Below are 25280 nucleotides of genomic sequence, written 5' to 3'. Positions count from 1 at the left end.
ATTGAACACTTAGATCAATGCTTAAACTATAATAAGCTCTAAATATTTAGTTGGATTACATAACTGGCCTATGAGTATATATGCACAAAGCCATAATAAATATACCTCCCCAGTAGGGGGTAGTTTCTTTATAAGCTGTAGGATTTTTGTGGGGGGAGGGGGCAATGATGCAATTGTTGTGACCAAGGCAACTTATGAAACAAAGCAATTAATTTGGGGCTTGTCTTTTGTCTTAGGGCTATGAAGAGACAGCATGACCACAGTAACTCTTATAGAGGAACAGGTTTAATTAGGGCTGACTTACAGTTTCCGGGGTTTAGTCCATTTAGTCATGGTAGGAAGCATAGAGGCATGGTGCTAGAGTAGCAGCTGATCCACAGGCCGAAGGGGGAGGGGCTGGCGTGGAATTTTGAAAGCTCAATGCCCACTCCTAAAGACATGTATTTTTCAACAAGACCACATCTTCAACAAGGCTATGCCCCCTAATCCTTTCCAAAGAACTCATCAACTGGAGCCTATAGGGCCCATTTGTTTCCAAACCACCACAGGGCTCACAGGGTTAGAGGGTTAGAGTCCATGACCATCATGGTGTAGAGCATGGCAGCAGGTAGGCAGGCATGGTGCTGGAGCAGTAGCTGAGAGGTCATGTCTTGAGGCACATCTTGAGGTAGAGTGAAAGAGACACATTGATAATTGACTAAGTATTTTTTTAAAAAGATTTATTTATTATAGATGAGTACATTGTAGCTGTCCTCAGATGTGCCAGAAGAGGGCATCAGATCTCATTACAGATAGTTGTGAGCCACCATGTGGTTGCTGGGATTTGAACTCAGGACCTCTGGAAGAGCAGTCAGTGCTCTTAACCGCTGAGCCATCTCTCCAGCCCCGACTAAGTATTTTTTTTAAAGCTCCTTCAACAAGGCCACCCAGTCTAATCCTTCCTAAACAGTTCTACCAGCTGGACACCAAGTATTCAAACGTATGATTCTATGGAGGCCATTCTCATTCAAACCACCACAAAACATGCTAAATAAGTAAGATTAGCTAGCTGATGAACCTTGGGGATCTACCTCTTTCTGCCTCCTATCCCCAAGTTGCATGCCACCATACTTAGAATTTTAATAGGAGTTCTGGAACTAGAACTCGAGTCTTTATGCTTGCAAGGCTAGTACCAATGGAGCCATCTCCTCAACACTGCAAATTTTATTTTAAAAAAAAATTAAATTTGATTTTGTCCTCATAAAATTCATCAACTGGTCCTTCCTTCCTTCCTTCCTTCCTTCCTTCCTTCCTTCCTTCCTTCCTTCCTTCCTTCCTTCATTTCTTAAGTTGGTTTATATGAACGGTGATGGTTAATATTACCTGTCAACTTGACAGGATCTGAAATCATCTAGGAGACAAATCTCTGGGCATGTCTATGAGGGAGTTTTCAGATTGCATTCATCAAAGTAGGAAGACCCAACATAAGTGTGCATAGTATTATTCCAAGAACTTTGGTTTTGTACTGAGTGAAAAAGAGAACTCCAGGTGAGTGCCCATATTAATCCCACTGTGCTTCCTGACTGGAGAGACAATGTGACCAACCTCTCTCCTTCCTGACTCTGCCACTTGGTAGACTATGACTCAAACTGTGAGCTACAAGACAGCTTTCCCTTTAAGTGTGGCTTTTGTTAAGTGTTTTCAAGGGGAAATAAACACACCAGCTATTCTCAGTGACAAGAAAAGTTACTAACAGGTGGGGTTTAAACTTGGGGTCTTGGCTGAGTCATGGTCTCCACCTCATAAGAAGATGGATATCAAGCTTTTCCTTGAAGATGAAACTCAACTCCCTAAGTTGAACCAGGAGCACGAATGTAGAGTACTCCTGAGCTATCCCACTTGGTTCCTCTATCTAAAGGCTACACTTATGAGCTGTCTTCTTAGACATACTGAGAGACACGTGTCGAAGATTATCAAAGTGTGTACAGGATGTCAGCACTTACAGTATCTCTTGGCTCTGTGGGAAAGTGTAACACTCAGGACTCAGAGTAAGTGCAGAGGTAGGAGAGGGTCTGAAGACTGATGCAGAGACCAAGCCATGAAGGAAGATGGCTCTCTAGAGAGAAGCCTGGTTGTTAAGACTTAAGTTCCATGACTCCCATCAGATCAGCTTCCTCCATGGATGATGGTGATGTCAGCCACTAATTCACCTCACCACCCCTAGTTACCTCATATGTTGCCCATCATATTCTGATCTCTTTATTAAAAAATAAAAGTATTTTGAATGGAACACACTTATGTCAATATCAAGATGGTTGGACCCAGATGTAAATGATGAGAGTGAAAGAATATTTTCTATTCTCCTGCTACACTTCTTTCTCACTTCGTTCTTTCTGGCTTTTTGGATTCCATTGTTTCTGGGTTACATTTAAAAAATGTCCTTTGCTCCTTCCTCTTCAAACTTTCTGGGTTTTCTAGGAGGTCAAGTGTGTGCATTTTACTTCCCCGTGATTCCCACTTTGATGGGCTCAGCATTTTGCTTAAGTCTTGATGAAAGCAGAAAACTAGTACAGAGAGTAAAGACTTCTTGATCTTGGATGGAACTGGCAAATCAGTGAACTAAAATACATAAGACTGTGTCAGGCATTTCACTACAGTGACAGGAAACTGATGAATCAGGAAAAAGTCTAGAACAGTGACCAGATTCAACAGCCCGCCTCATCAGAATTTGAAAACATTTCCCAAGTGTAAGTTTCCATATGACATCGCACGTGGACCTACACACATTAGTGATTTATTTATTCATTTGTGTCAGCCTTGAAAGCGACCAGGTGAAATGTAACTAGAACAGACTTGAAGCCGGAGAGACCTGGCTTTAAATATTCATTCGTGAGGACATCAGTAAAATGATAGATTCACTTCAAAGAATACTTTGAGGCACTTTGTATTTGCTAGTGCTCAAAATGAATATTAGACTTAGGTGCAGTGACACGAAGAAGCTAATGTTCTAGAAGGCATTATGAAGCAGAACTTTTGTGATTACCTTGTTATTGCACAGAAAGTATTTGTACCTCTAGCAGACAACAATGACACACTATTCTCTCACTTGAAAGGTTGAAGCTATAACCTCCGATGACAAGGAATGAAAAACATATTCTACTGAGTAAATTTTTTTTTGTAAATCTCCCCAATAGTACCTGCTGTAGTCTGTTGTTATTAGTATAGTAGAGTACAGGATGATGGAAAACAGGGGAAGGAAAAATGAGTTTAGCTCACAATTTCAGAAGTTGAAGCACCTTCTGGCTCCACGATAGCATGGCCGGATGATGGGCCCTGTGCGGAGAGCACTTAGTCACAGGCACTAACGCTCACCTTCAGAACAGGACTCATTGATTCTGAGGGTGATGCCCCATAACTTAAGCACCTTCTACCAGGTCCCAGCTTTAGAGGTCCTATAACTTCAACACAGCCACATAGTGGGCCAAGCTCTAAGCAAGGGAAACATTGGGGTACAGGCATATCCAAGCTATGATAACACCTCAGTATGATGCTACAAAGAATGCTGTATATCCTGTGGCTCTAATTTGGTCTCCCTTCAAAGTTTTATGTATTGTGTAACATATTTATTCAAGAATACTATGCATTCCTATGTACCTGTGGGGAGCTGGTCTTAGGAAGCCCAGGACTCCTGTACGGTTAATTCTTCTATAAAATTCTGAGATATTTGCTTGTAGTCTACACTTTGTCATTCATATTTTATATCTTTGCTGGATTTCTTAAAGGAGCTAATACAACATGCATGCTACATAAATTGTTATTACATCATGTAGTCCAGAGAATGATAGCAACAGGGAAAGTGTGTACATGTACAGTACGAAGACAGCTCATTCTGAATATTTTCAATCTGTAGTGGTTTGGACTCATAGATGTGGCGGCCACATGCACAGAAGACCAACTTTATTCCTGAACTCTTGCAGATTCTTCTTTCTTAACAGTGAGCAAAACACACAGAATTTTTCTAATTTCAGAAACTTCCATTCTCACAGGCAGAGGTACACGTGAGACAGAAGAACATATACTATATAGCAAGTGGTGGGCAGAGCTGGAAAGAATGTGGAAGACAGTTTAGATGTTCAATTATGGGACTAAAACAACACAAGAACAACTTCTCTAGGAGGTAAAATTTTAGTAATGTCTAGTCTGTGTTTAATTTTCTAGGACTTTCCTAAAGACATATTATAACTTTGGTTAGTTCTAATGGAGAGTCAAAGTTTACGCTGTATAGATGTATATTATGTTTTTTTTAGTTTATTACCATTTTCTCTCCATTTACAGATACCTATCAGTATGTGGAACAGATTGGTCATTTAGCTTAGGATTTTCCACCTTCTGGGTTTGAGTGGTTAAAGCCTTGTGGTGTTGTTTATTTTTATGCTTTGGTTTGATTTATTATTATTGAATGTATGTGTATGATGCGTGTGAGTGCACATGTACATGGATACACACGTGTTATGGTGCATGAATGGAGGTCAGTTTTCTCCTTCTACCTTCATGTGGGTTCCGTGGAACAACTCAGGTTGTCAGGCTTGTACAGACAGTGCCTTGACCTGCTGATTCCTCTGGCTGGCCTCTGTGCTGCTGTTGAACACGTTCTTCCTGAAGCAGTATTCCCTATATACTGATAGGCAGGTTAGAGATGGTTAGACTTAGGGATGGAGCAGGGATACTTCACAGAGGGGGCTTTTCCTCCAGCATCACATCAAAAGCCCCATAATGTCACACTGTCCACAGTTTGGAGGTTATTAGAGTTGAGCGTTGTGTGTCACTGTGTTCTCAACTTCCACAGTGACTTCTCATCCCATTAGTTTAGCAGCATCTGATGACTCTAGACAAGATTGATGAATCCAATGGGGATGAGCGAATCATTATTTTTAAACTGAAACAGTCCTTTGGCATGCCTTTACTTTAATTCTAAGCAAGGGCATTCTTTGCTGCTTGTCCTGAAAGAGAGTTCATAAAAGAAAGGCTGAAAAGTTCTGGGTCCTTTATCAGTCAGGTGGCAAATGTATTTTTCAGAGCTCTTCACAGAAACAGAGGCAGTAAACGATGAGGATGGGGAGATAAGAGGGGTATTTGCTAGCAGAGATGACTCACATGACTTTGATGACTGGGGAGTCTTACAATAAGTGCTTGCATGCTGGTAACTGAAGGATGCCAGCAGCATTGCTCAGTCCCAAGTCTGAGGCCTCAGAGCCAGAGTAGCCAACAGTATGACACTCAATCTAGGACCAAAATCCAGAGGATCAGGCTGGCTGCTCATATAAGGCTGGAATTCCCAGGATCATGCAGCTGGCACCTCTGATACCCAAGACAGGGGAACAAAGTCTCTAACTTACTGAGTAACTGTCCTGCCTGTGAGATGGGGTTGTCTGTTATTCTGAGGAATCCTAACTGCTGTCGGTAGAGGCAAAACTTAGAGAGTGTGACATTGCTACTCACTGGAAGTTGACATGATGTTTCTGGACTTTAGTGGATTGTTCTTGAAATCTGCATTTTTAATATTTTATTTTTTGAAATTATGTGCATATGTGTGTACATTTGTGCATGTGAGTACAACGCCCTCGGAGGGCAGAAAAGAGTGTCGGAGCTCCCTGAAGCTGGAGTCATAGGCAGTTGTGAGCTGCTGGACATGGTGCTGGGAATTAAACCCAAGTCCTCTAGAAGAGCAGCCTATGCTATGCTCTTAACTGCCAAGTCATGTTTCTGGCTGTTTCATAGTCATTTAAGGAAAGACAGACCCATTATAACTTCACATTTATAACCTCAATCAGGAGTAAAAGTACAAGTCCATAATATTCTTAATTTTATGTTTGTACCTAATTTATCTTATACTGAAAACCTAGACAACAACAACAACAATAACTTAAGTGTGTGTTTGCTTTGTCTCTGGATGTGTGATATGTAATTATTGTATATTTATTTTATGCTTACATCAGTGTTATTGGTAACACACTATATTCTAAGTGATTAAGCTTTCTTCAAGGTTCAGAGACAGGGTTCATGTCACTAGTGATGTGTCTTGAGAATACTATGTACTGACACGCTGCTGTTAATTAAAGAGACGATCATGCTGGCTGTCTCATTGAGAACAGACAGTAGTAAGACACTCAACTAAGAAAGTGATCCAGAGGCTCTTCAGTTAGCTTTTCTTTAGTCCTCTCCAGTGTCATTACTATTCATCTTAAACCAAATCTTGTCAGATTCATCAATCTTCTGTTCCTTTCCTGCCTTCCCTTCACATGATCAATTAGAATCACTAGAAAGAGTTGATGTCACATCCTCCCTTTGAAACATTTTCTTCCCTTAAACTCTTTACATTGTCTGCATGGGGTATAGTTTCACCCAAAACTTTATCACCCAAGGATTGACACGGCCAACTTCCTATTTAAAATTCCCCACTTGGACGGCAGTGGGCATTACAAAACTCATTTGTACAAATCCAAATCCCGGTGCCTTTCTAAATTTGTTCCGCTCTGTTCTTTCCTTCTTTGAAAGAGCAAGTCATTTTCCAGTAGCTGAGCTAAAAAATCTTGGTATCACTTCTGTCTTCTTTTTTCTTTCATATTTTGTATGCGATCACACACTAAATCAAATGCGTTCTATTCTCAAAATCTATCTCAGCTGGTGTGGGTACATGCGCTCATCCCAGAGTTGAGAATCAGGAGGGGCATGATTTAATGTCCTTCCGGGTATCTGGCGAGTCTGTCCCCCATCCCAAATGTACCCAGAGTATATCCACTTCCTACCGTATCTGCCACTATCCAAGTCACAGTCGTCTTTCATCTGATTTTTTTTTCTGGGAAAGATGAAGAACAAAATTGGCTAACAGCTGATATAATATACAAAACGGAAGGAACAGGGTGGGGTGGTATTGAAGAGGCAGAGCCTTTTAAGTAGGCCGAGAAACCATGCCTCCAGAGATACATAATGTCCTATGGTCATTACAATTAGCATCTCAATATCAAAAGAAGCATTTTTTCAACGGTCTCACACATAGTCATTATTTACCGAAGTAATCACTTAATTTTCATAGGAAAAGTAGCTTTTAATTTGTCACTTACCTAATTTATTTACATAACATTTTAGGGAATTATAGGAAGCATAAACATGTTTGCAGAAAGATAAATACACATCCAAGTGAGTGGAAACAAAAGTTTCTGCCTGTGCTTCCGAGGTCTGTGAAGACAACTTCCTCTACAGTTGATGCTATACCCACAGGGGGATAAGTATATGCTTGCCCTGTTTGCTTTCTGTTGCTGGGATGAACACTACAACCAAGAGCAACTTGGAGAGGATTGATTTTATTTTGCCGAATCTGTGTAGAGTAGGACATGGTTTTCTGGTAAAATGACTCCAGAGCTGATTCGCTCTGGTGCTTGTTCTTTGAGAAACAACTTAGAAACCAATCAGGTCAGAATAGCGAAAACAATCAGTCTTCTCAAAGGAGAAGTGGTGACAAGAATAGAATTAAGGTGTTGAGAAAAAAATGTAACAAAACAGGAAACAGAGTGAAAGATAAAGAATCGGTTTCCTGTGCACATGTGCTAGGAAGGGTCAGAAAGGGCAAGGCGGTTTTATTCATACACTGATATGGATGGAAATAAGGAGGCCATTTTACCAATAATGCCCACTCTGGAGGAGGCTATGAAGAAAGAGGGCAGTGACTACTAAGGTGAGAAATAGCAAGAGTCAACCCAGCAGACTTCCCTTCAATCACTATTTTTTTTCTAACAATGCAAAGAAAGCAAGTCCGATATAGAACACTGACTTAAAAATTTAAAATACAAAATAAAGAACCAATTAATCCCCAGTTAGAATCCTAAACAGTGGATTAAAATTTTTTTTAAATCCATCAAGTTGAAAGTGGTCGACAAGTGCAATCTACACCTGCTTCATCAGGTAGCTTTGGCATTAAGTAGTTTTAAGAATGCAGTTAAAAGATTTTGTAATTGAAAATTTAAAATTGCTATGGTGTTTTCTCCTTCTCACCAGAGTGTGTCAGACCTGTACACACCGGGAGAAGGTGACCTACATATATTATTGTCCTAATTTGCTTTCTGTTGCTATAATAAACACGATGACCAGAAACAACTCAGAGACAGAAAAGGAATATTTGATCCTCCAGGTCATAGTCCATTACTGAGGGAGGCAGGAACTAGCAGAGTTCCACCAAGACAGGGAATGAAGCGGAACCCACGAGGAATGCCACTTACTGGTTTGTTCTCTGTGGCTTGCTCTGCTGCCTCTTAGATAGCTCAGAGTCATCTGCCAAGGGTGGCACTGGCCACAGTGATCTGGGTCCTCTCACATCAACCAGCAATCAAGAAAATGTCCCATGGATATGACCAGAGGGCAGTCTAATAGACACAATTCCTCACTTAACCTTCCCTTTTCCAGGTCTGTGCAGCTTATTGACAAAACTGTGTGACCAAGTTGACAAAAACTATCTAGCTCATTGATCCTGGAATCTTTTGAGATTATTAATCTAATAACAGAAAAGACTTCACTTAAGGTTTATACTTCCATGGCTACCACCCAGATTCTCCCTGGCATCACACACAGACACACAGACACACAGATACACAGACACACAGACACACACACACACACACACACTTATATACACTTGCTCTCTCTCTCTCTCTCTCTCTCTTCTTTCTCATTATGACTATCAAACAAATATTACAAAGTAACTTCTGTCTTTGACACGTCATATGAAATTCATAGCAAAACCTATCATCTAGGTTCCCAGCAGAAAGCTGAATTATCTGTTAGGGTATCTAAGTTGATGAACTCTCGTTGTGAGTTCTTCAAGGACAAAGGCAGAATACAGACAATTGGTAAAGATTTAAAGGCACAAGGGGATACTGAGGCTTAGGTAAGGACAGTGGATTGTATTTTGGGGACTGTTTTCTTGGTGTAGCCCTTTTTATCAAAGGCATTCTGGACTCTCAAGGTCTGAACAGATCAATTCACAGCTGAGGACCACGTGCTTTGCCTGTACCCAGTTAACCTTGTTCTTCATATGCCAAGGGGGTTCTTCTCAGTCCTCATTTCAACAACCTCAATCAGTATCTTTTGTCCTTTTCTTAAAGGTGAGAAAGTTACATAATAAATATTTAAAGCACATTGAGATGTCCCTGGAATGTTAGAAGCAACTCTTTTTGTTCAATAATACAATAGAGAGAAATTGCTATATCCTGTCACAGATTTCTTTCTGTTTTTAAAGAAGTAGCCAGTTACAGACGAATGGTTACAAAAATACCTCCCTTAACATCTTTTCCCCTTTTCTCAGAGAGTAATCCTGCCGATTGTTTCTCTCACAGCTTTCTAGAAGTGCTTCTAGCACAAGGCAGCATATGATCTTGTTTTCAACCTCTTTTCTCACTTCCCCTTCCTCCACAGTTAACTGATGAGCACAGCTGGAACATATTGTCACAGTTAATTGGCCCACAGTTGGTACATTTACTGTCCTCTAGATTCACACCCAGGGACGGACGTTTGCCGTGCTTTCATTTTTACAATATTTCCAAAGCAATGTTAAAAGTGTGTGTGTGTGTGTGTGTGTGTGTGTGTGTGTGTGTGTGTGTGTGTGTGTGTGATATTAATATAGAATCCTAAGAGCAAATTTGCTAAGTTAAAACATATATTATTTTTATTTGAAAAAAAAAAACAAAAACAAAACCAAAGCCCCATTTCTCTTCTCAGGGCTGTTCTCTTTTCGACACAGGAGTGTTCCTCTCTCCTCACACCCTGCCTCTTCTAGGTGTGGCTGTCTTTCTGACCAGCGCTCTGGTAAGAGACGGTACTGGCTCCAGCTGTTCTTAATTTGTGTCCCTTGCACACTTTCATTCTGTGGAGTTAACTGTTTTGGTTTTTTTCCTTGTGAAGGATCTTACAATCCTTTATCTATGGCGTTTATCTATGCATAAGTAAGAGCTGTAGAATGTGCCATGGCTCTTTAGTTTGCTAGAGCTGCCCCAACAGGCACTTACTAAACACCCGGCTTCAGCAATACTAGCTGACAGTCCAGAGTTCTGGAAGTCAAGAACGGAGACGGCTGCTGGGGTGGCTTCTGTGAGGAGCTCTGTTCCATTCCCTTCTCCCAGCTCTTGGGATCTTTAGACATCCTTGCCTGGGTTCAAGGAGTTCTCTGGTAGTCTTCATATTGTATTCTCTCAGTACACACACATCTGTCTTTATAGCCAACTTTTCCTCAGTGTGTGTGTGTGTGTGTGTGTGTGTGTGTGTGTGTGTGTGTGTGTGTGTGTAAATATGCCTGTGCATCTGTATGGCCAAAGAGCAACACTGGTTATCTTCGTCTCTTGCTCTCCATTTTATTGTGAGACAAGGTCTCTCACTGAACCTGGGATTTTGGCTAGACTCGCTGGCCACTGAGGGCTGAGGAGCATGCATCTCTGCTCCCCATACTCAGCTGTGCCTAACTTTTACACGAATGCTGAGGATTCGAACTCAGGTCCTTAGGCTTACAGCATGCGCTTTACCCACTGAGCCATCTCCTCAGCCCTAGTCTCCCTTTGTACATCATCCCAGTCGTATGGAATGTGGAAAACCCTCAGTGACTTCATATAAAATCGATTCTCTACAAAGATGGTTTTCAGTAGTTTAAAATTTTTAAATTTCTATTAACATTTTTCAAGCTAAATTATAATTACATCACTTTCTTTCCTTTCTTCCTTTCAATCACTCCCATGATTCTCTTCTAATATTCCTCTCCAGTTGATGGCCTCTTTGGATGAATTCACCTCTCCCTTGAACAAACCCCCTAATTGATTCACTAATACACAGTGCTCATCACTGAAATATAATTTAGTCTCAAGCCACACCAAATGTGCTCAGCAGATATATAGATATAGATATAGATAGATGTAGATATAGATATAGATATAGATATAGATATAGATATAGATATAGATATAGATAGATGTAGATATAGATATAGATAGTGTCTGTGTGTGTGTGTGTGTGTGTGTGTGTGTGTGTATTCTGCAAATATCTTATTTCCAAATAAGAATACATTCAGAGATACTCGGGTAAGGTTTCAACATCTTTGTGAGGACATAGTTCAACCCACCACACTGGGTATGCCAATTAAATGGTTTGGGGCGACATTCGACAGAGACTCAAGGCAGGCTTTAAGTGAGAGTTGCATAATATGTATATAATGAGATACCCAGAAGTGAGGTGACTGCAGGGTCAGCTTAGCAGCTCAGTGAGAGACAGGCTTTTTATTTCTAGTCTTCCATCTCCAGGAGTATCTTTTATCCTTAAACCTTTGTCAAAAAATGGTTGTGGCAATCCTAGCCATTGTCCTCATGTAATCACATCCAGAGTGAAAAAGATCAGGGAGACTAGAATTCATCTTGGGACTCCTCTTGTCAGAGAACAATCTCTTTCCAAGAATCTTTTCTTCACTCTTTTGCCTTCTCCTTAAATTCCGTTGACTGGAAGTGGCCTGCATGGATAACCCAAGGCTTAAGGAGGTGTTTCAAGAAGTGTTTGATATTTTGAAATCTTCAATGGAGACTTGCTATCCAAACAGAGAAGAGGACTCCTGGTGCTGTATTACATGACAGACTGCCCGTGGTCCTCTCAGTTAGTTGTGGTTATGTGTTCCAGATCAGGTTCAGAGCGGGAGCAGCTCCTGCTGACTGACATCTCTAAGATTCCAGAGTTCAAGTACACTCCACCTGACCACTTCTTGTGCCCTTCTGGGGGCAGAGCCCACTTGCCCTACAACCACATGTATCTATACCGGAGCTCTGGAGAGTCCGGGGTTCACTGGGGTTCACTGGTCATAAGCTTAGCCCCAGTCCAATGAGAGACCTTGTCTCAAAGGAGTAATGTACAGAGTGACAGAGTGGGACACCTTGTGTTCCCTGAGCCTCTGTGATATGTACAAAAGTGCATCAATCTGCACACGTGTATACACTCCACACACATATGCCACACTTACATATGCACACACACATAAATACGCACATAATTTATTTTAAAAGTTGGCTCTTTACTAAGTCAACTATGTGTGTATATGATAATTTGTTTATCCATTTACTGGTTGATGGACATTTGGCTTATATACATTTCAGATATGATGGATGAAGGTGCTCTGGACATTAGTATATAGATTAATCAATTATATGGTCATATAGTTTCATTTGGAAAGGGGAGGTATCCAGAAATAAAGAACTGGGCTAAATGGCCGATGGATGCTTAACTTTTTGAGAAACCACCAAGCCGTTTTGAATGGTGCTGGGAATAATTTTAAAGGTAAGGATTTATTTTAAAGAATAAACTTTTTGGAAGGGATAGACATGGTTTGAGTATACTGCCCAAGACCTTGTGCTCAAAGCTTAGCCCTCAGTGTGGTGACATAGAAGTTGGAGAGCCTTTAGGAGTCAGGCCCAGTGAAAAAGGATGAAGTCATCAGGACACTATGCACAGAAGAGTACCATCTCCTGCCAGGAGCCAGTTCCTGAGATGGCATGATAGAAAGAAAAAGGTTCTGGGCTGGGATGTAGCTGTGTCAGTAGACTTCTTGCCTAAAATGTGCTACGCTGAGGGTCGATCTTTGACACGTCATAAAACTTGATGTGGTGGAATCCCAACATTTGGGAGGTTGAGGCAAGAGGATCATTGAAGATCGTCCTCAGTTACACGAGGAGTTCACACCAGCCTGGGCTACATGAAAGCCCGCCTCAAAGACAAGAAAAAAGAGGAAAGGAACGCTTTCTGGACTCGTTTCTCAGGATGTGATCTCTTCCACATAGACCAGATCAAGTTATAACGTACTGATGTATAAGTATACTCTATAAATTTGCATTTGTGACATTGGGAATTTTTAAGAGAAAAATGGTAAGTGGGTTTTATAGAATATAGGAATTTGAAGAGATTACAAATGACTGCCACAGAATTACTAAACCTAAAATTTTTGATGCTTCTGATCTATACTTTCAGGAAATTTTCCAACCAAACTTAGGACTGGTAAGAAAGCTTGACATATTGTGTTCACTTAGCATTTGTCACAACCCTCCATTTTTCCTTTTGCTGGTGTCTATATTTCATCTTCCAGTACTTCTCCTGGGCTCATCACCATCTCTTCTTTGTCCTTGTCACAAGCCCATTTCCCTATTCTATTGCTTCCTTTGGATGTCTTATAGGCATTTCAAGACCCAGCTATTCCAAATGGAACCCATCGTGAAGATGACTTCTGCTGGAAGTTCTCTTCCAGCTGATGGCCACTTCATCCTAGTTACTGACTCTATAATTTCCCTAACACTGTGTCCCTACACATATTCAGTCCACTAGAAATCCACAGTGAGCTCAGAATCTATACCCTTTTCCCGTCTTATTTTTTCTTCTCTCCCCTCCTTCTCCTCCCTCCTCCTCTTCTTTCTTCTTCTTTCTCTACCACCACCCCTTCTTCCTCCTCCTTCCTCTCTTTCTCCATTTTTCGAGACAGGGTTTCGCTGTGTAGCCCTGGCTGTCCTGGAACTTGCTCTGTAGACCAGGCAGGCCTTATGGTGTACACCACCACTCTTGACTACTTTTTTCCTATCTTGACTTACATCGTCCTTCCTCTTCCATGGCTCAAAGTCGGCTCTTTTTGTCAGGAGTACTGATCTACGTGCTTTTATCCCCACTTCCTTCTGAGTGCAGCTTCTAGAGAAGGACATTCTGGTATCTCCTACTTCCAGTGTACAAAGTCTTCTGCTGCCACAAAAGATCAAAGTCCATAATGAAGGTCAAATTTGCCTTTCTTCCTTTCTTTCCATTATCTCTTCCGTGCTTGCTTTGCTCCAGCCTAACGGTTTCTTGTTAACACATCAGATGCCAGGGCCTTCTATCCAGAACATTACTCCTTTGGAAAGTTACTGCTCAAAGGCTGTCTCCCTTCTGTTCTTTCCTCAATGTCATCTAATGTCCCCACCTCATCTAATGCTAAACACTGTTTGTGCCCTCCCCTAACCTAGCCATTTCTCCCTATTTTCTTCCTATGGGGTTGTCAACCCCTCAGCTCCTTCAGTCCTTCCCCTGACTCTTCCATTGGGGTCCCTCTGCTAAGTCCGATGGTTGACTGCAAGCATCTGCATCCATAAAGCTCTGGTAGAGCCTCTCGGGAGACAGCTATATTAGGCTCCTATCAGCAAGCACTTCTTGGCATCAGCAAAAGTGACTGGGTTTGATTGCTGGCTGCATATAGGATGGATCCCCAGGTGGGGCAGTCTCTAATAGCTTTTCCTTCAGTCTCTGCTCCACACTTTGTCTCCAGATTTCCTTTAGACAGGAGCAATTCTGGGTTAAATTTTTTGAGAAGGGTGGGTGGCCCCATCCCTCAACCGGGGACCATGCCTAACCTCTCGATGTGGCCTGTACAGGTTCTTCTCTTTCTCCTTGTTGAGTATTTCAGCTAATGATATCCCCATTGGGTCCTGGGAGCCTCTTGCTTTCCTGGCGTCTGGGACTTTCTATTGGCTACCCCCAGTTCCCCATCCCCCATTGCTACACACCTCTGTTCAAATTCCTGACCCTTTGTACATCTCCCCTGTCTCCTCCCATACCTGATCCTGTCCCCCCTTTTCCTCTCTTACTGTTTTTCAAATTTGTGATTTAGCTGTTTCTAGGGACACCTTCAACCTCAAGAATTTTCTTACCTGTTTAGAAAATCCTCATCGCTTCTTTGCATCTCACCGATCACCCATTTCTCCCACAAGGTGGCAGTCTCTACTTTAAATACAGGCTGTAGTGTCCTCAAAGTCAAGACTCCAGCTGGTGCCTGAACCTGCTTATTTTCCATGAGCAGAGTCAGCTTGACCTGGAGGGCCAGCTAGCTGGGAAGGTCAGAGATCAACTGTGTATCCCTGCATCTCAAGAGCCAAATGTACTGAGAAAAGGGTAAGGTTTAGGGTTTGGAAGCCTCCCACAGGAGTGGCACATTATAAAGGTAGAAATGTGGTTCTCATGGGAGTGGCATCAGTGACATTCTGATACCCAGTGCAGGCTTCAGTATAAAAGCTGAGTTTGCAGACCTAGAAAGACAAACTAAGTATGTACTCACTTATAAGGCGATATTAGCTATAAATCAAGGATAATCGTGCTGCAACAGAGCCAGAGAGGCTAAATAACAAGGAGCGCTCAAGGGGTGACTCATGAATCTCCCTGGGAAAGGGAACAGATATTGAAGGTGAACTGTGGATGGGTAGGTATGGGAACAGGATGAGGTTGGGGAGAAGATGAAGGGAGAGAGAACTGGGAGAGACAACTGAAATTGGGGAAGGGCATTTTGGGGGTAAGATAGAAACCTAGTACAATGGAAACTTGCAGGAGTCTACAAGGATGACCCTAGCTAAAACTTCTAGTAAGGGGGATATAGAACCTGAACCAGACATCTCCTGTAACCAGGCAAGACTTCCAGTGGAGGGACTGGGACACCAACCCAGCCTTTGACAATTTGTCTTGACTATAAGATGTGCTGGGTAGAGGTGACACAGAAATTATGGGAGTGGCCAACCAATGACTGGTCCAGCTTGAGACCAATGCCATGAGAGGGAGCCCCCTGACACTGCCTGGAAGGTGAGGAACTAAAGGCTAAATGGCCCAGAAACTTAAAATAGAACTAGCAAGAAAAAAATCAATAAATGATATTTTGCAGGGGAGAGGCTTCATTGAGTAGCCAATGGAAACAGATGCAGAGATTCACAACCAAAACATTAGGCAGAGCTCAGAGAATCCTGCAGATGAGGATGAGAAAGGATTGTAGGGGTCTGAGGGGACAAGGACCACACAAAAAAACTAACAAAATCCACTAACCTGGGCCAGCAGGAGCTCACAGAGACTGCATCAGTGGTCAGGGGGCCTGCACGGGTCTGAGCTAGGCCCTCTGGGATAGTTAAGGTTGTATAGCCTGGTCTTCTTGTGGAACTCCTAACAGTGAGAGCAGGGCCTGTCTCTGACTTTTTTTTTGTCTGCTTTTGGGGCCCTTTTCTTCCCACTGGGTCACCTCATCCAGCCTTAATTTGAGCAAAGGTGCTTAGTCTTAGTGCAACTTCTTATGCCATGTTTGGTTGATGTCCCTGGGAGGCCTGCCCTTTTCTGAAGGGAAATGGAGGAGGAGTGGAAGGAGGAAAGGGGAAGGCCTGGAAGAAGAGGAGGGAGGGGATATAATATATGAGAGAAAATTTAATAATAATAACAATAATAATAACTGAATTTAATGATCATATAGATGTGTATATATTTCCCCTCAGCACAAGATCTTACCTTTACCTTCCCTGCGCATGTTATTCTAGCATCTAGACATGACTGTTCATTCTAATCTTGAATGTCTCCTGAGACCCAGAATCTTCCTTTTAGAAGCAACTCTATTTGAAATACAGGTGCACAGTTTTTGTTTGCCTGTGGGAGCCAGCATTGTCTAGCAAAAACAGCAACATCTGGCCTGCAAGGCATTTCTGGAGCTGGTTAATTGACCTTGGATGGGGCTAAGCTGCTCTGAACTCTGGTGTCTTTACTTCTAAATAAGAGACATAGAGTCTTCTTCACTGGCTGGTGTGAGCTTTTGATGTAAGCACGAGTCATTGGCGTCTTGGGCAGCGTTTGGCTCACAGGAACATGGTCACGACTATCTGGCCTTTCCTCGGTTGCTGCTCTCCACCTTTGGCCAACCCTGAGTAACTTAGAAGAAAGAGAAGGTGTGAGAGTAGTGATTTATGGTGGCGGGAGCAGATCAAGTGAAGCTCTGTTGGCAGGAGCAGAGGAGTAGAAAAGAGGATATGTGGGCTAACTTCTTCTGTACTGAGACTGTAGGACTCCATTTTGGAAAGCAAGGGAAAAAACCTGCCCTCAGACTAAGATTCTTCTTCTTCTTCACCAGGAAAATCTTTTTTCCAGCAAGTCAAGAGGCTGACAGAGGCTTAGTGAAACTTGTGCCCAGTGTGCACACTCATGAAAGCACCCCTGCATTAGCCTTTGGATTCTTTTGTACCCTAAGATTGTTCATTGATGACTTAACTTGTGGTCCTAATCCCTTTGGGCGTGGAACAACACTTTCACAGGGGTTGCATATTAGATGCCCTGCCTATTAGACATTCATATTATGATTTGTATTAATAGCAAAATTACAGTATGAGGTAGCAATGTGTTGGGGTCACCACCATGTGAGAAACTGTATTAAAGGGTCACAGCATTAGAAAGGTTGAGAACCACCACTCTTGACCTTAATCCAGGACCACTGGGAGCATTGTGTGGGTTGGGTTTGTGGTTCTCTGCAAGAAGGAAACATTCACAGCCAAGGTTCATGGAGGGCATGCATGGCTTCCAGGGAACCTGGGGGATTTAGCTTGGCTTAAGAGTTTGAGGGAAGCTTTAAGGAAACTAACTTTACCTGAACAGTGTCATGGAGTCAACAGGATGAGTCTAATCCTCTGGTGTGAAATCTTGATACATTTCTCTCTACCAGGCTGGAAACGTGATGAAGTTTGGATAGTTAAGATGCAGCAGTGCACTCGTCACTTCGAGGATGGGTTCACCATTGCTTCTTCATGTTTGTGATTTCTCTTTTGTCTGCATTCAAATTGTAACCTACCGTTGCTTTTCCCCAATGTTGGTGCTGTGTGGAATTGCTTGTGGCGAATTGAAAAGACTTCAGATGAGGTTTAGTGTGAGGCCACATTGTTTACCCTCTCTGAAGTCAGCGCTGTTTTTCCTTAATTCCCCCAGGATCTCTACAAATAACCTGTCCATATCCTGTCCTGGGGAGGAGGAGCTAAGGCAACCAGCCTGCTATCAGTCTACTTACTCTGGAGAGAGATGTGCCTAAGGGAAAGAAAGTGCCAGGGAACTGACTCAGTCTTCTTACCATCTGGATGCTTGGGAGACAGACTGACCATAGTGACCAGAACAAAATCCTATTTCTTTAAGGACTCAGCAGGATGCCCTTGAATATATTATACTTACAGCATCAGTTCCAGGAAATATATTTAGAATCCGTAGGGTATGACTTTCAAAAAATGCAAACAAAGAGAACTCTGGGAAAATAAAAGGGAACCATTTTCTTCTAGCAATACAAAGAATCATGTGGCTGCGCCTTCTATTCTGATCCAAAAAGCATGTGCCTTATGCAGGGAAGAAAGGGGGACTCAGGGACCTTAGTAGAGTGCGCCATTTGTTTTTCATTTTCTCTGAGACTTTTCATTTCCCTTCTCCTTGACCTTGCTGGCAAAGTCTGGATCTGGCATCCATCTGTGGTTTGTGTGTGACTTAATAAGGACATATTTTAAAGTTGGAGAAAATAAGTTCATTGTAAAAAAGTTCTGTAGGCCTCCTCCCTTACCCCAGATTTCACATCCTTGGGCTTCAGGATGAGGGATGAACACCTCGGCTCACTATTTTCTGATTATATTGGTCCTTCACTGGAAAATGGGTATGGAAAGATAACGGATAGTGAGAGTCAGCATTCAGGTCAGGAGCAAGAATATTTGCTCCAATACTGATTAGTGTTTTTCTTCTTATGTTCAAGTGCCCCACGGAGAATTTTTTTATCTTGATAGCATCCTGGACATGTTATAAGACTCATGGCAGTTCCTACAGAAAACATGCAGCAAAAGAATGTATAGAAATAACCTACATGCCCACTGATTGATGAGCAGACAAACTGACTTTTTCTACAGTGGAAATTATTCAGCCTTAAAAAGGGAGGAAATTTAATACTTACCATGTGGTAGTTTGGATGGGACTGGCCCTCTTAGGCTCAAATATTTGAATGTTTGCATCTCAGTTGAACGATTTAGAAATGACTAGAAAGTGTAGCCTTATTGGAGGCATGTCCCTGGAATTGGGCTTTAAGGTTTCAAAAGTCTATGTCTCTCTCCCTCTCCCTCTCCCTCTCCCTCTCCCTCTCCCTCTCCCTCTCCCCCTCCCCCTCCCCCTCCCCCTCCCCCTCCCCCTCTCCCTCTCCCTCTCCCTGCCTGTTGCTCGAAGATCAGAATGTGCATTCTTAGTCACTGCTCCAGCGCATACCTACCTGCCACCATGCTTGCCTACCTGCCACCATGCTTGCCTACCTGCCACCATGCTTGCCTACCTGCCACCATGCTTGCCTACCTGCCACCATGCTTGCCTACCTGCCACCATGCTTGCCTACCTGCCACCATGCTTGCCTACCTGCCACCATGCTCCCTGCCCTCTGAGACTCTCCATCTGAAACTCTAAGCAAGTCTGCAATTAAAAGGATTTTTTTATTTTATAAGCTGCTCTGCTTATGATGTAACCTGATCATAGCAGTAATGACCCTAATTAATATGTAATATAGCTGAGAACATCATACTAAGTAAAATTAGCCATCTACAAAGATTCCAGGTTTGTGAAATACCTAGCATAGTCAAATTGAAGGAAACATCATGGTAGCCAGGGCCTGGGTAGAGGAAGGGTTCGGTGTTAATGCTAATGAGTTACAAAACATCATAACTATTTATACAGTTAGACATTGTCAAGATGGGGATGGAAGGTATATCTCAGAGGTACAGCCTAGCATGTGTGATGCTGTGAGTTTAATTCCTAGTACTAAAAAAACAAAACAGAACTACCCAGTCCTGTTAGGTGACTGTAGCCCCAGAACCTATAAATTCTGTTATTGTAACCAAAGTGGAGTTTGCATCTTGATGAGTGAAAACTAAGTACAAGCACCGCTGAGAGATAAGATCAGAGAAAAATTCACCGCAAACAGTAGGTTGAGGAAGAAAAGATAGCGCGCACGTCGGGGGCATGCTGAGGTAAAAGAAAATGTGAAGCATTTGTTTGCAGGATTACAATGGTGGGTGAGTACATTTTTGGGGATACTCAACTTGAATCAGGACGATGGCGGCGAAAAACACTCTGGGCATGCTCAACATTTTTTAAAAAAGAAAAAAGATGTTTTAGCTGGAAAAGGGAAAGAATACTTTAAATGTCTTACTGTAGAAGTTTGCCAATAAAACTTGAATCTTAACATTATTTTTATGTTGCTACAAGTGAAAAATTTTCAAATGCATAGAGAAATTATAAAAACAATATTAAAAACAAAACCACAACAAAACACCCCCAAAAAATGAAAAACAATTGGGGCTGGAGAGATGGCTCAGCAGTTAAGAGCACTGACTGCTCTTCCAGAGGTCCTGAGTTCAATTCCCAGCAACCACATGGTGGCTCACAGCCATCTGAAATGGGATCTGGTGCCCTCTTCTGGAGTGTCTGAAGACAGTAACAGTGTGCACATATACATTAAATAAATAAATCTATTAAAAAATGGAAAACAAAACAATATTTCCTGGAGCAGCCAGGAAAAAGGCACCCAAGTGCCCAGAGTTACTACAGTGAGTGAATGTGTGAAGGGCAGCCGGGAAAGAGGGAGAAGAGGGAGAAGAGGGCGTACTCAGAAGAGAGGAGGGTGGGGCTGAGCAGTTCATGGTCCGTAGACAGAGTTGGGACTGGATAGTAGTTAGAAACAGGCAGATAGGAGGAGACTGTGCAACCACAGGGAGCCACGGTAATGTCTGGGCCCCAGGCTGCTGCCAAGAACCATGTCTGGTTCTGCGACACTACTGCGGGCAAAGTCTGTGTTGATGTCTGTGGCCAGAGTTCACACCAAAGGCCATGGGAATGTCGCTGGCCTGGGCTACCACTTCAGGCCATGTTGATGTCCAAGTACTAGGCAAGGCTGGCCCTGCCCCTTGCCTGGGCAGCATGGGAGAGTTGGCTCTGGTGGTGTGGATGCTGAAGAGCTGGCCCCAATAGAGTGAGTGTGGAGAGCTGGTCCCGTGTCCCTCATCAGCGGTAACACTTAGGAGAGCAGCCCTATACCTCCTCCCTTGGGCAGCACAGTACAACAGTGAGAACAAGGGTGAGTGGACAGAGAGGGCATGTGAGCAGGAGAACTGGACCTGCCCCTTACTTAGTCAAGGTAGGAGGGTTGGTCCCAGTGGTGCAGGCATGGGAGAGCTGGTGAACTGACCAACACAGCTTCCACCTAGGCCCAGGTCCAGGGGTCTGAGTTGACCCACCGGAACATCTACCCTACCTATGAACTGCTGGAGCAAATGAAAAGACCAGTCCTTCAGATCCAAAGCTGTGGGATCTTCACGACACAGGGCAACAACAGGATAACTGAGAGGAGTCACAGTGAGCATCCAATATTGATGGTGTGACAGAAGCTAGAGGCTTTGAGGAAGACCAATCAACGGCTCATTGCAATGAACTTTTGCAAGTCAAGATGTGTGGACAAAAGCATACACAAAAGCATACACTACAACTTCTGTAGCGAGATTTTTTCCTTTAATTCATTTTATTTTTTGTTTTCTTTTGGGTAGGAGAAGGTTGCAGGGGTGGAGGGAAAGATGGGTGGGTTTGAGGTGCATGATGTGAAATTCACAAAGGACCAATAAAGATTTTAATTTAAAAAACAGTATTTATAGTGTATGCAAGATGTTTTTGATATTCTCTTCAAATTACCAACTCTTCCAAATACAATCAACTTCTTCCAAGTCGTGTTCAACAACACTACTTCAGTCTCCTCTCCTGATCAGACAACCCTCTCCCAGTTGGTTTCTTGAATCTTTATTATTTCTTAAACTGGAATATAAGACCTAAGAGAAGTACAAAGATATTTTGTGAGGGATGTGAGTTTCAGCACTTAAATAAGAGTTCGCTGATGAAAACGTCAGATGTGTGGTAGGTCCTTGGTGCTGGATAACTTCTTTCCCACCAGCCTCTTTCCAAAGTGGAAACTGTTCTCTCCTTCTTCCGTCTCCTTCTGCCTCAAGTCCTGCAGGTGCTCCAAGGGGGAAAAGTAGAGGAGTTTTTATGATGGTTGGGATTTAGAACAGAGAGTTCTTGAGAAGGCTATTGCATTAATTACTGGAATTAAAACATAAACCCTGAAAGCCAGGGAGCCGCCAAACATCTATTTTCTCAATTGCCTGTGATGGTACCCTATAAATTTTGATTGACACTAAAGTACATGATGTCATAATTTTTTCTTTTTATGTATGTAAAAGGTATGGCAAGAGAGGGCACTAATGGTTTCCTGGCATGGTTTTCAAAGGCAGGTGCTGATGAACTTAAGCTACTCTGTCTAGACTGTGGAAAAAAACTCACGTTTTCATGTGTACCCACTAATTCTCAACCAGAACCAGGGTCAGAACTGCCTGGGGTGGGGTTTGGGGAGGGAGCTATGAATATAGACTCATGATCCCACCCTACGTTACCAAGTTTACCTGCAGTGACCCTACTTACTTTAAGTTGTAATCGGCACAACTTAAAGAAGTAATTGGGCATATTTATGAGCACACTGTGGCATTCAGGTCTATGATCAAAATGATAGACAGCGCTATCACCTTGGGTGTTCATGACATCTGTATGTTGGGAACATTCGGAACCTCTCTTTCGCTACTTTGAAACATTGTCCTTACTGTAGGCACTAAGAAACCTTAAAAATACAAGGTGTAAACAAATGAGTACACGTGGAGGGACCCACGACTCCAGCCACATATGTGGCAGAGTATGGCATTGTCCAGCATCAATAGGAAGAAAAACCCTTGGTCCTGTGAAGGCTTGTTTTCCCAATGTAGCATAATACGAGGGCAATGAGGTTAGAGTGGGTGGGTGGGAATGGGAGTTTCCTCATAGAAGCAGGGGTAGGGGTAGAAGAGGAAGGAAAAGGGAATAACATTTGAAATTTAAATACATAAAATATCCAAGAAAAATAAAATTAAAATTTTTTTAAAAAGAAAAAAAATACAAGGTGTAGTATGAGACAGAAAAGACTAGTTGTCTTCATATTTTCTTCTTAATGATATTGGGCACGTGGGTCATTTTAATCTCACTGAGCCTCAGCCTCAACCTCAGCTAATTCCCGTCTTGCAGGGGTGTCGGAGACAGCTGATGGATGGTGTTAAGAACTGACTGCCCCTGGGTGTATGATTCCAGATGGAGGGTATTTCTTGTTGCTATCTATGTCCCAAAAAATATTTTAGAGAGTTTTTTCCTTTTCTTTATTTTTCTTTTATGTGCATTGGGGTTTTGCCTGCATGAATGTGCCGGACCCCTTAGAACTGGAGTTATAAACCGTTGTGAGCTGCCACGTGGGTGCTGGGAATTGAACCTGGGTCCTCTGGAAGAGCAACCAGTGTTTTCAACTGCTGAGCTATTTGTCAAGTTCCTAAGATTTATTTTTATTTTATATGTAGGTTGTTTTGTCTGTATATATGTTCAAGTGCCATGTGTGTTCAGGAAACTGAACACACAGTTGGGAGCCACCACGAGCCTTCTCTCCAGACTCTTCAAAAATTGTTTAAAAATATGTTTTCCATCTTTGGTTTTCTAGAGATCAGGACTGCAAGAAGATACTAAGTACATTCAAAAGAGGGTTTATTTCCAAGAATCCTTGCAACATCACCAATGAAGACTACGCACCACTGGTTAAATTGGTTACTCAAACCATACCATGTAACAAGGTAAGGAGGCAAGCTATTCCTGTTAAGATTGAGAAAAAAGCCAGAGGGAAGACATCCCAGGACCAATGTTAGGATGCTGACAGAGAGGGGACCTTGGCATTAGACATCATTGGATATGGTTGGTGGGGCTTTGGAAAACTGGAATACCATCACAGTTTAGGACATCTGGGAAAGAAGGTAAGAGAGAGATGGGGACACATGGGAAAGAGAATCTAACATCAATTCCATTCTACACAAACCAAGGTGACCCAGACTTTTATAATTATGCAAATTTCCCCCTGGTTTCTGATAATCATAAACACGTAAACAGCAACACAAGGCGAAGTTGTGTTAGAAGAGCTATTTTCCCTTTTTCATCTTCATAGCTCTTCAGAGTTATACTATGGAGGAGCAAACCAGGTATCCGGGACTTTATTTCACCAGTGGGGTAGCTCAGGCTTATGGAGGTTAGATGAAATGAAGTTACCTGTTTCAGTAAAAAAGCAGCGCAACTGGTTCATGCCCATACCGCTCCAAGACTCTCTCCCAGGCTCTCTCTTGACCAGTGTGGTCACGCTCTCACTAGTTCCGGCTCCGTCCGTCCACAAGAACTAGCTCTAATTTATCTCAGCGGCTCCACGCTGCCCACAAGTACTCTCTGACCCAGGTGGTCCAGGGGCTGTTCCGGAGTGGCATCTTGCCACACTGGTCTCCAGTGTTAGTTCCGGCACCCGTGGGGCCAAATGGAACTAACCATAATTTATCTCTGATTAGTATCTCCCTAGGCGGCTCTCTGCCAGCCACAAACTCTCTGGTTCCAGCTACCTGGTAAAATCGGGGCTCTAGAAGTCCAGCAAGGGCTGGCTTATCACAGCTCCCTGCCACGGATCCTGCTCACATTCCCCACAATCCCACCCCCATTCCCAGTTAAGGAATAAACTACCAACAACCCAGTGAAATCATGACTCAATAAACTTAGTATGTATGTATGTATGTATGTATGTATGTATGTATGTATGTATGTATGTATGTATGTATGTGTATTTATCTATCTATCTATCATCTATCTATCTATCTATCCATCTATCTATCTATCTATCTATCTATCTATCTATCTATCTATCTATATCTATGTATTGTAGCACTGGGGATGGAATCTGGATCCTCGTGTGCATATACCCTCATTCTACCACTAAGCCACACACATCTCTAGCCCTTAGATTTACTTTTGGACCTACTAAATTGTGTTTTTGTTCTTTCTCAGACTCTCTTTTGGAGCAAGTCCAAACACCTGGCCCATCAGTATACTTGGATCCAGGGGAAAATGTTCACCCTGGAGGACACACTGCTGGGCTATATTGCAGATGATCTCAGGTGGTGTGGAGACCCCAGTACTTCCGGTAAGGATCTAAACCACCTAGGATGGCTCTGGGTGAATGGGAAGGGATCTCTGAGCTGGGCAAGGGAAAGGCCAGTAGGCATATATCTAATGACATCAGTAACCTTAGCGATAAGTTGGGCTCTAACGAAACAAAACAAAATAAATCACTGTCCTCTTGAGATATCAGCCTTGGGGTTTAGGATTGCCCTTGATCTCTGAGGGATAGATATACATGTGGGAGGAAACATCGCTTAAGAGGAGAAGCGAGAGAGTGAAAAAAGCCAAAATCATTTATTACTCCTTTTAGTGATAGCCAACCCTGTCTCATTAGCTCTAATACAGTCTGGAGAAAAATAACCCAATCTCCCAAGAAA

At 42.6% G+C, this 25280-nt stretch overlaps 1 protein-coding gene across 3 annotated transcripts in view; it reads left to right on the top strand.

Annotated features, from left to right (window-relative positions):
* Cd38 (CD38 molecule) overlaps positions 1–25280 on the top strand; it is a 40263-nt gene that overhangs the window by 5560 nt on the left and 9423 nt on the right. For all 3 annotated transcript variants that reach the window (XM_006251072.5, NM_013127.2, XM_063272880.1), the window contains exons 2-3: positions 23417–23546; positions 24790–24925. In XM_006251072.5, the coding sequence (XP_006251134.1) occupies positions 23417–23546; positions 24790–24925 (266 nt within the window). The remainder of the gene's footprint in view (positions 1–23416; positions 23547–24789; positions 24926–25280) is intronic.

The sequence above is a fragment of the Rattus norvegicus genome, chromosome 14 (assembly GCF_036323735.1).
Source record: "Rattus norvegicus strain BN/NHsdMcwi chromosome 14, GRCr8, whole genome shotgun sequence".
Taxonomy (NCBI): domain Eukaryota; kingdom Metazoa; phylum Chordata; class Mammalia; order Rodentia; family Muridae; genus Rattus; species Rattus norvegicus.
Note: the sequence above shows the minus strand (reverse complement) of the source record. Positions and strands in the feature narration are given on the sequence as shown.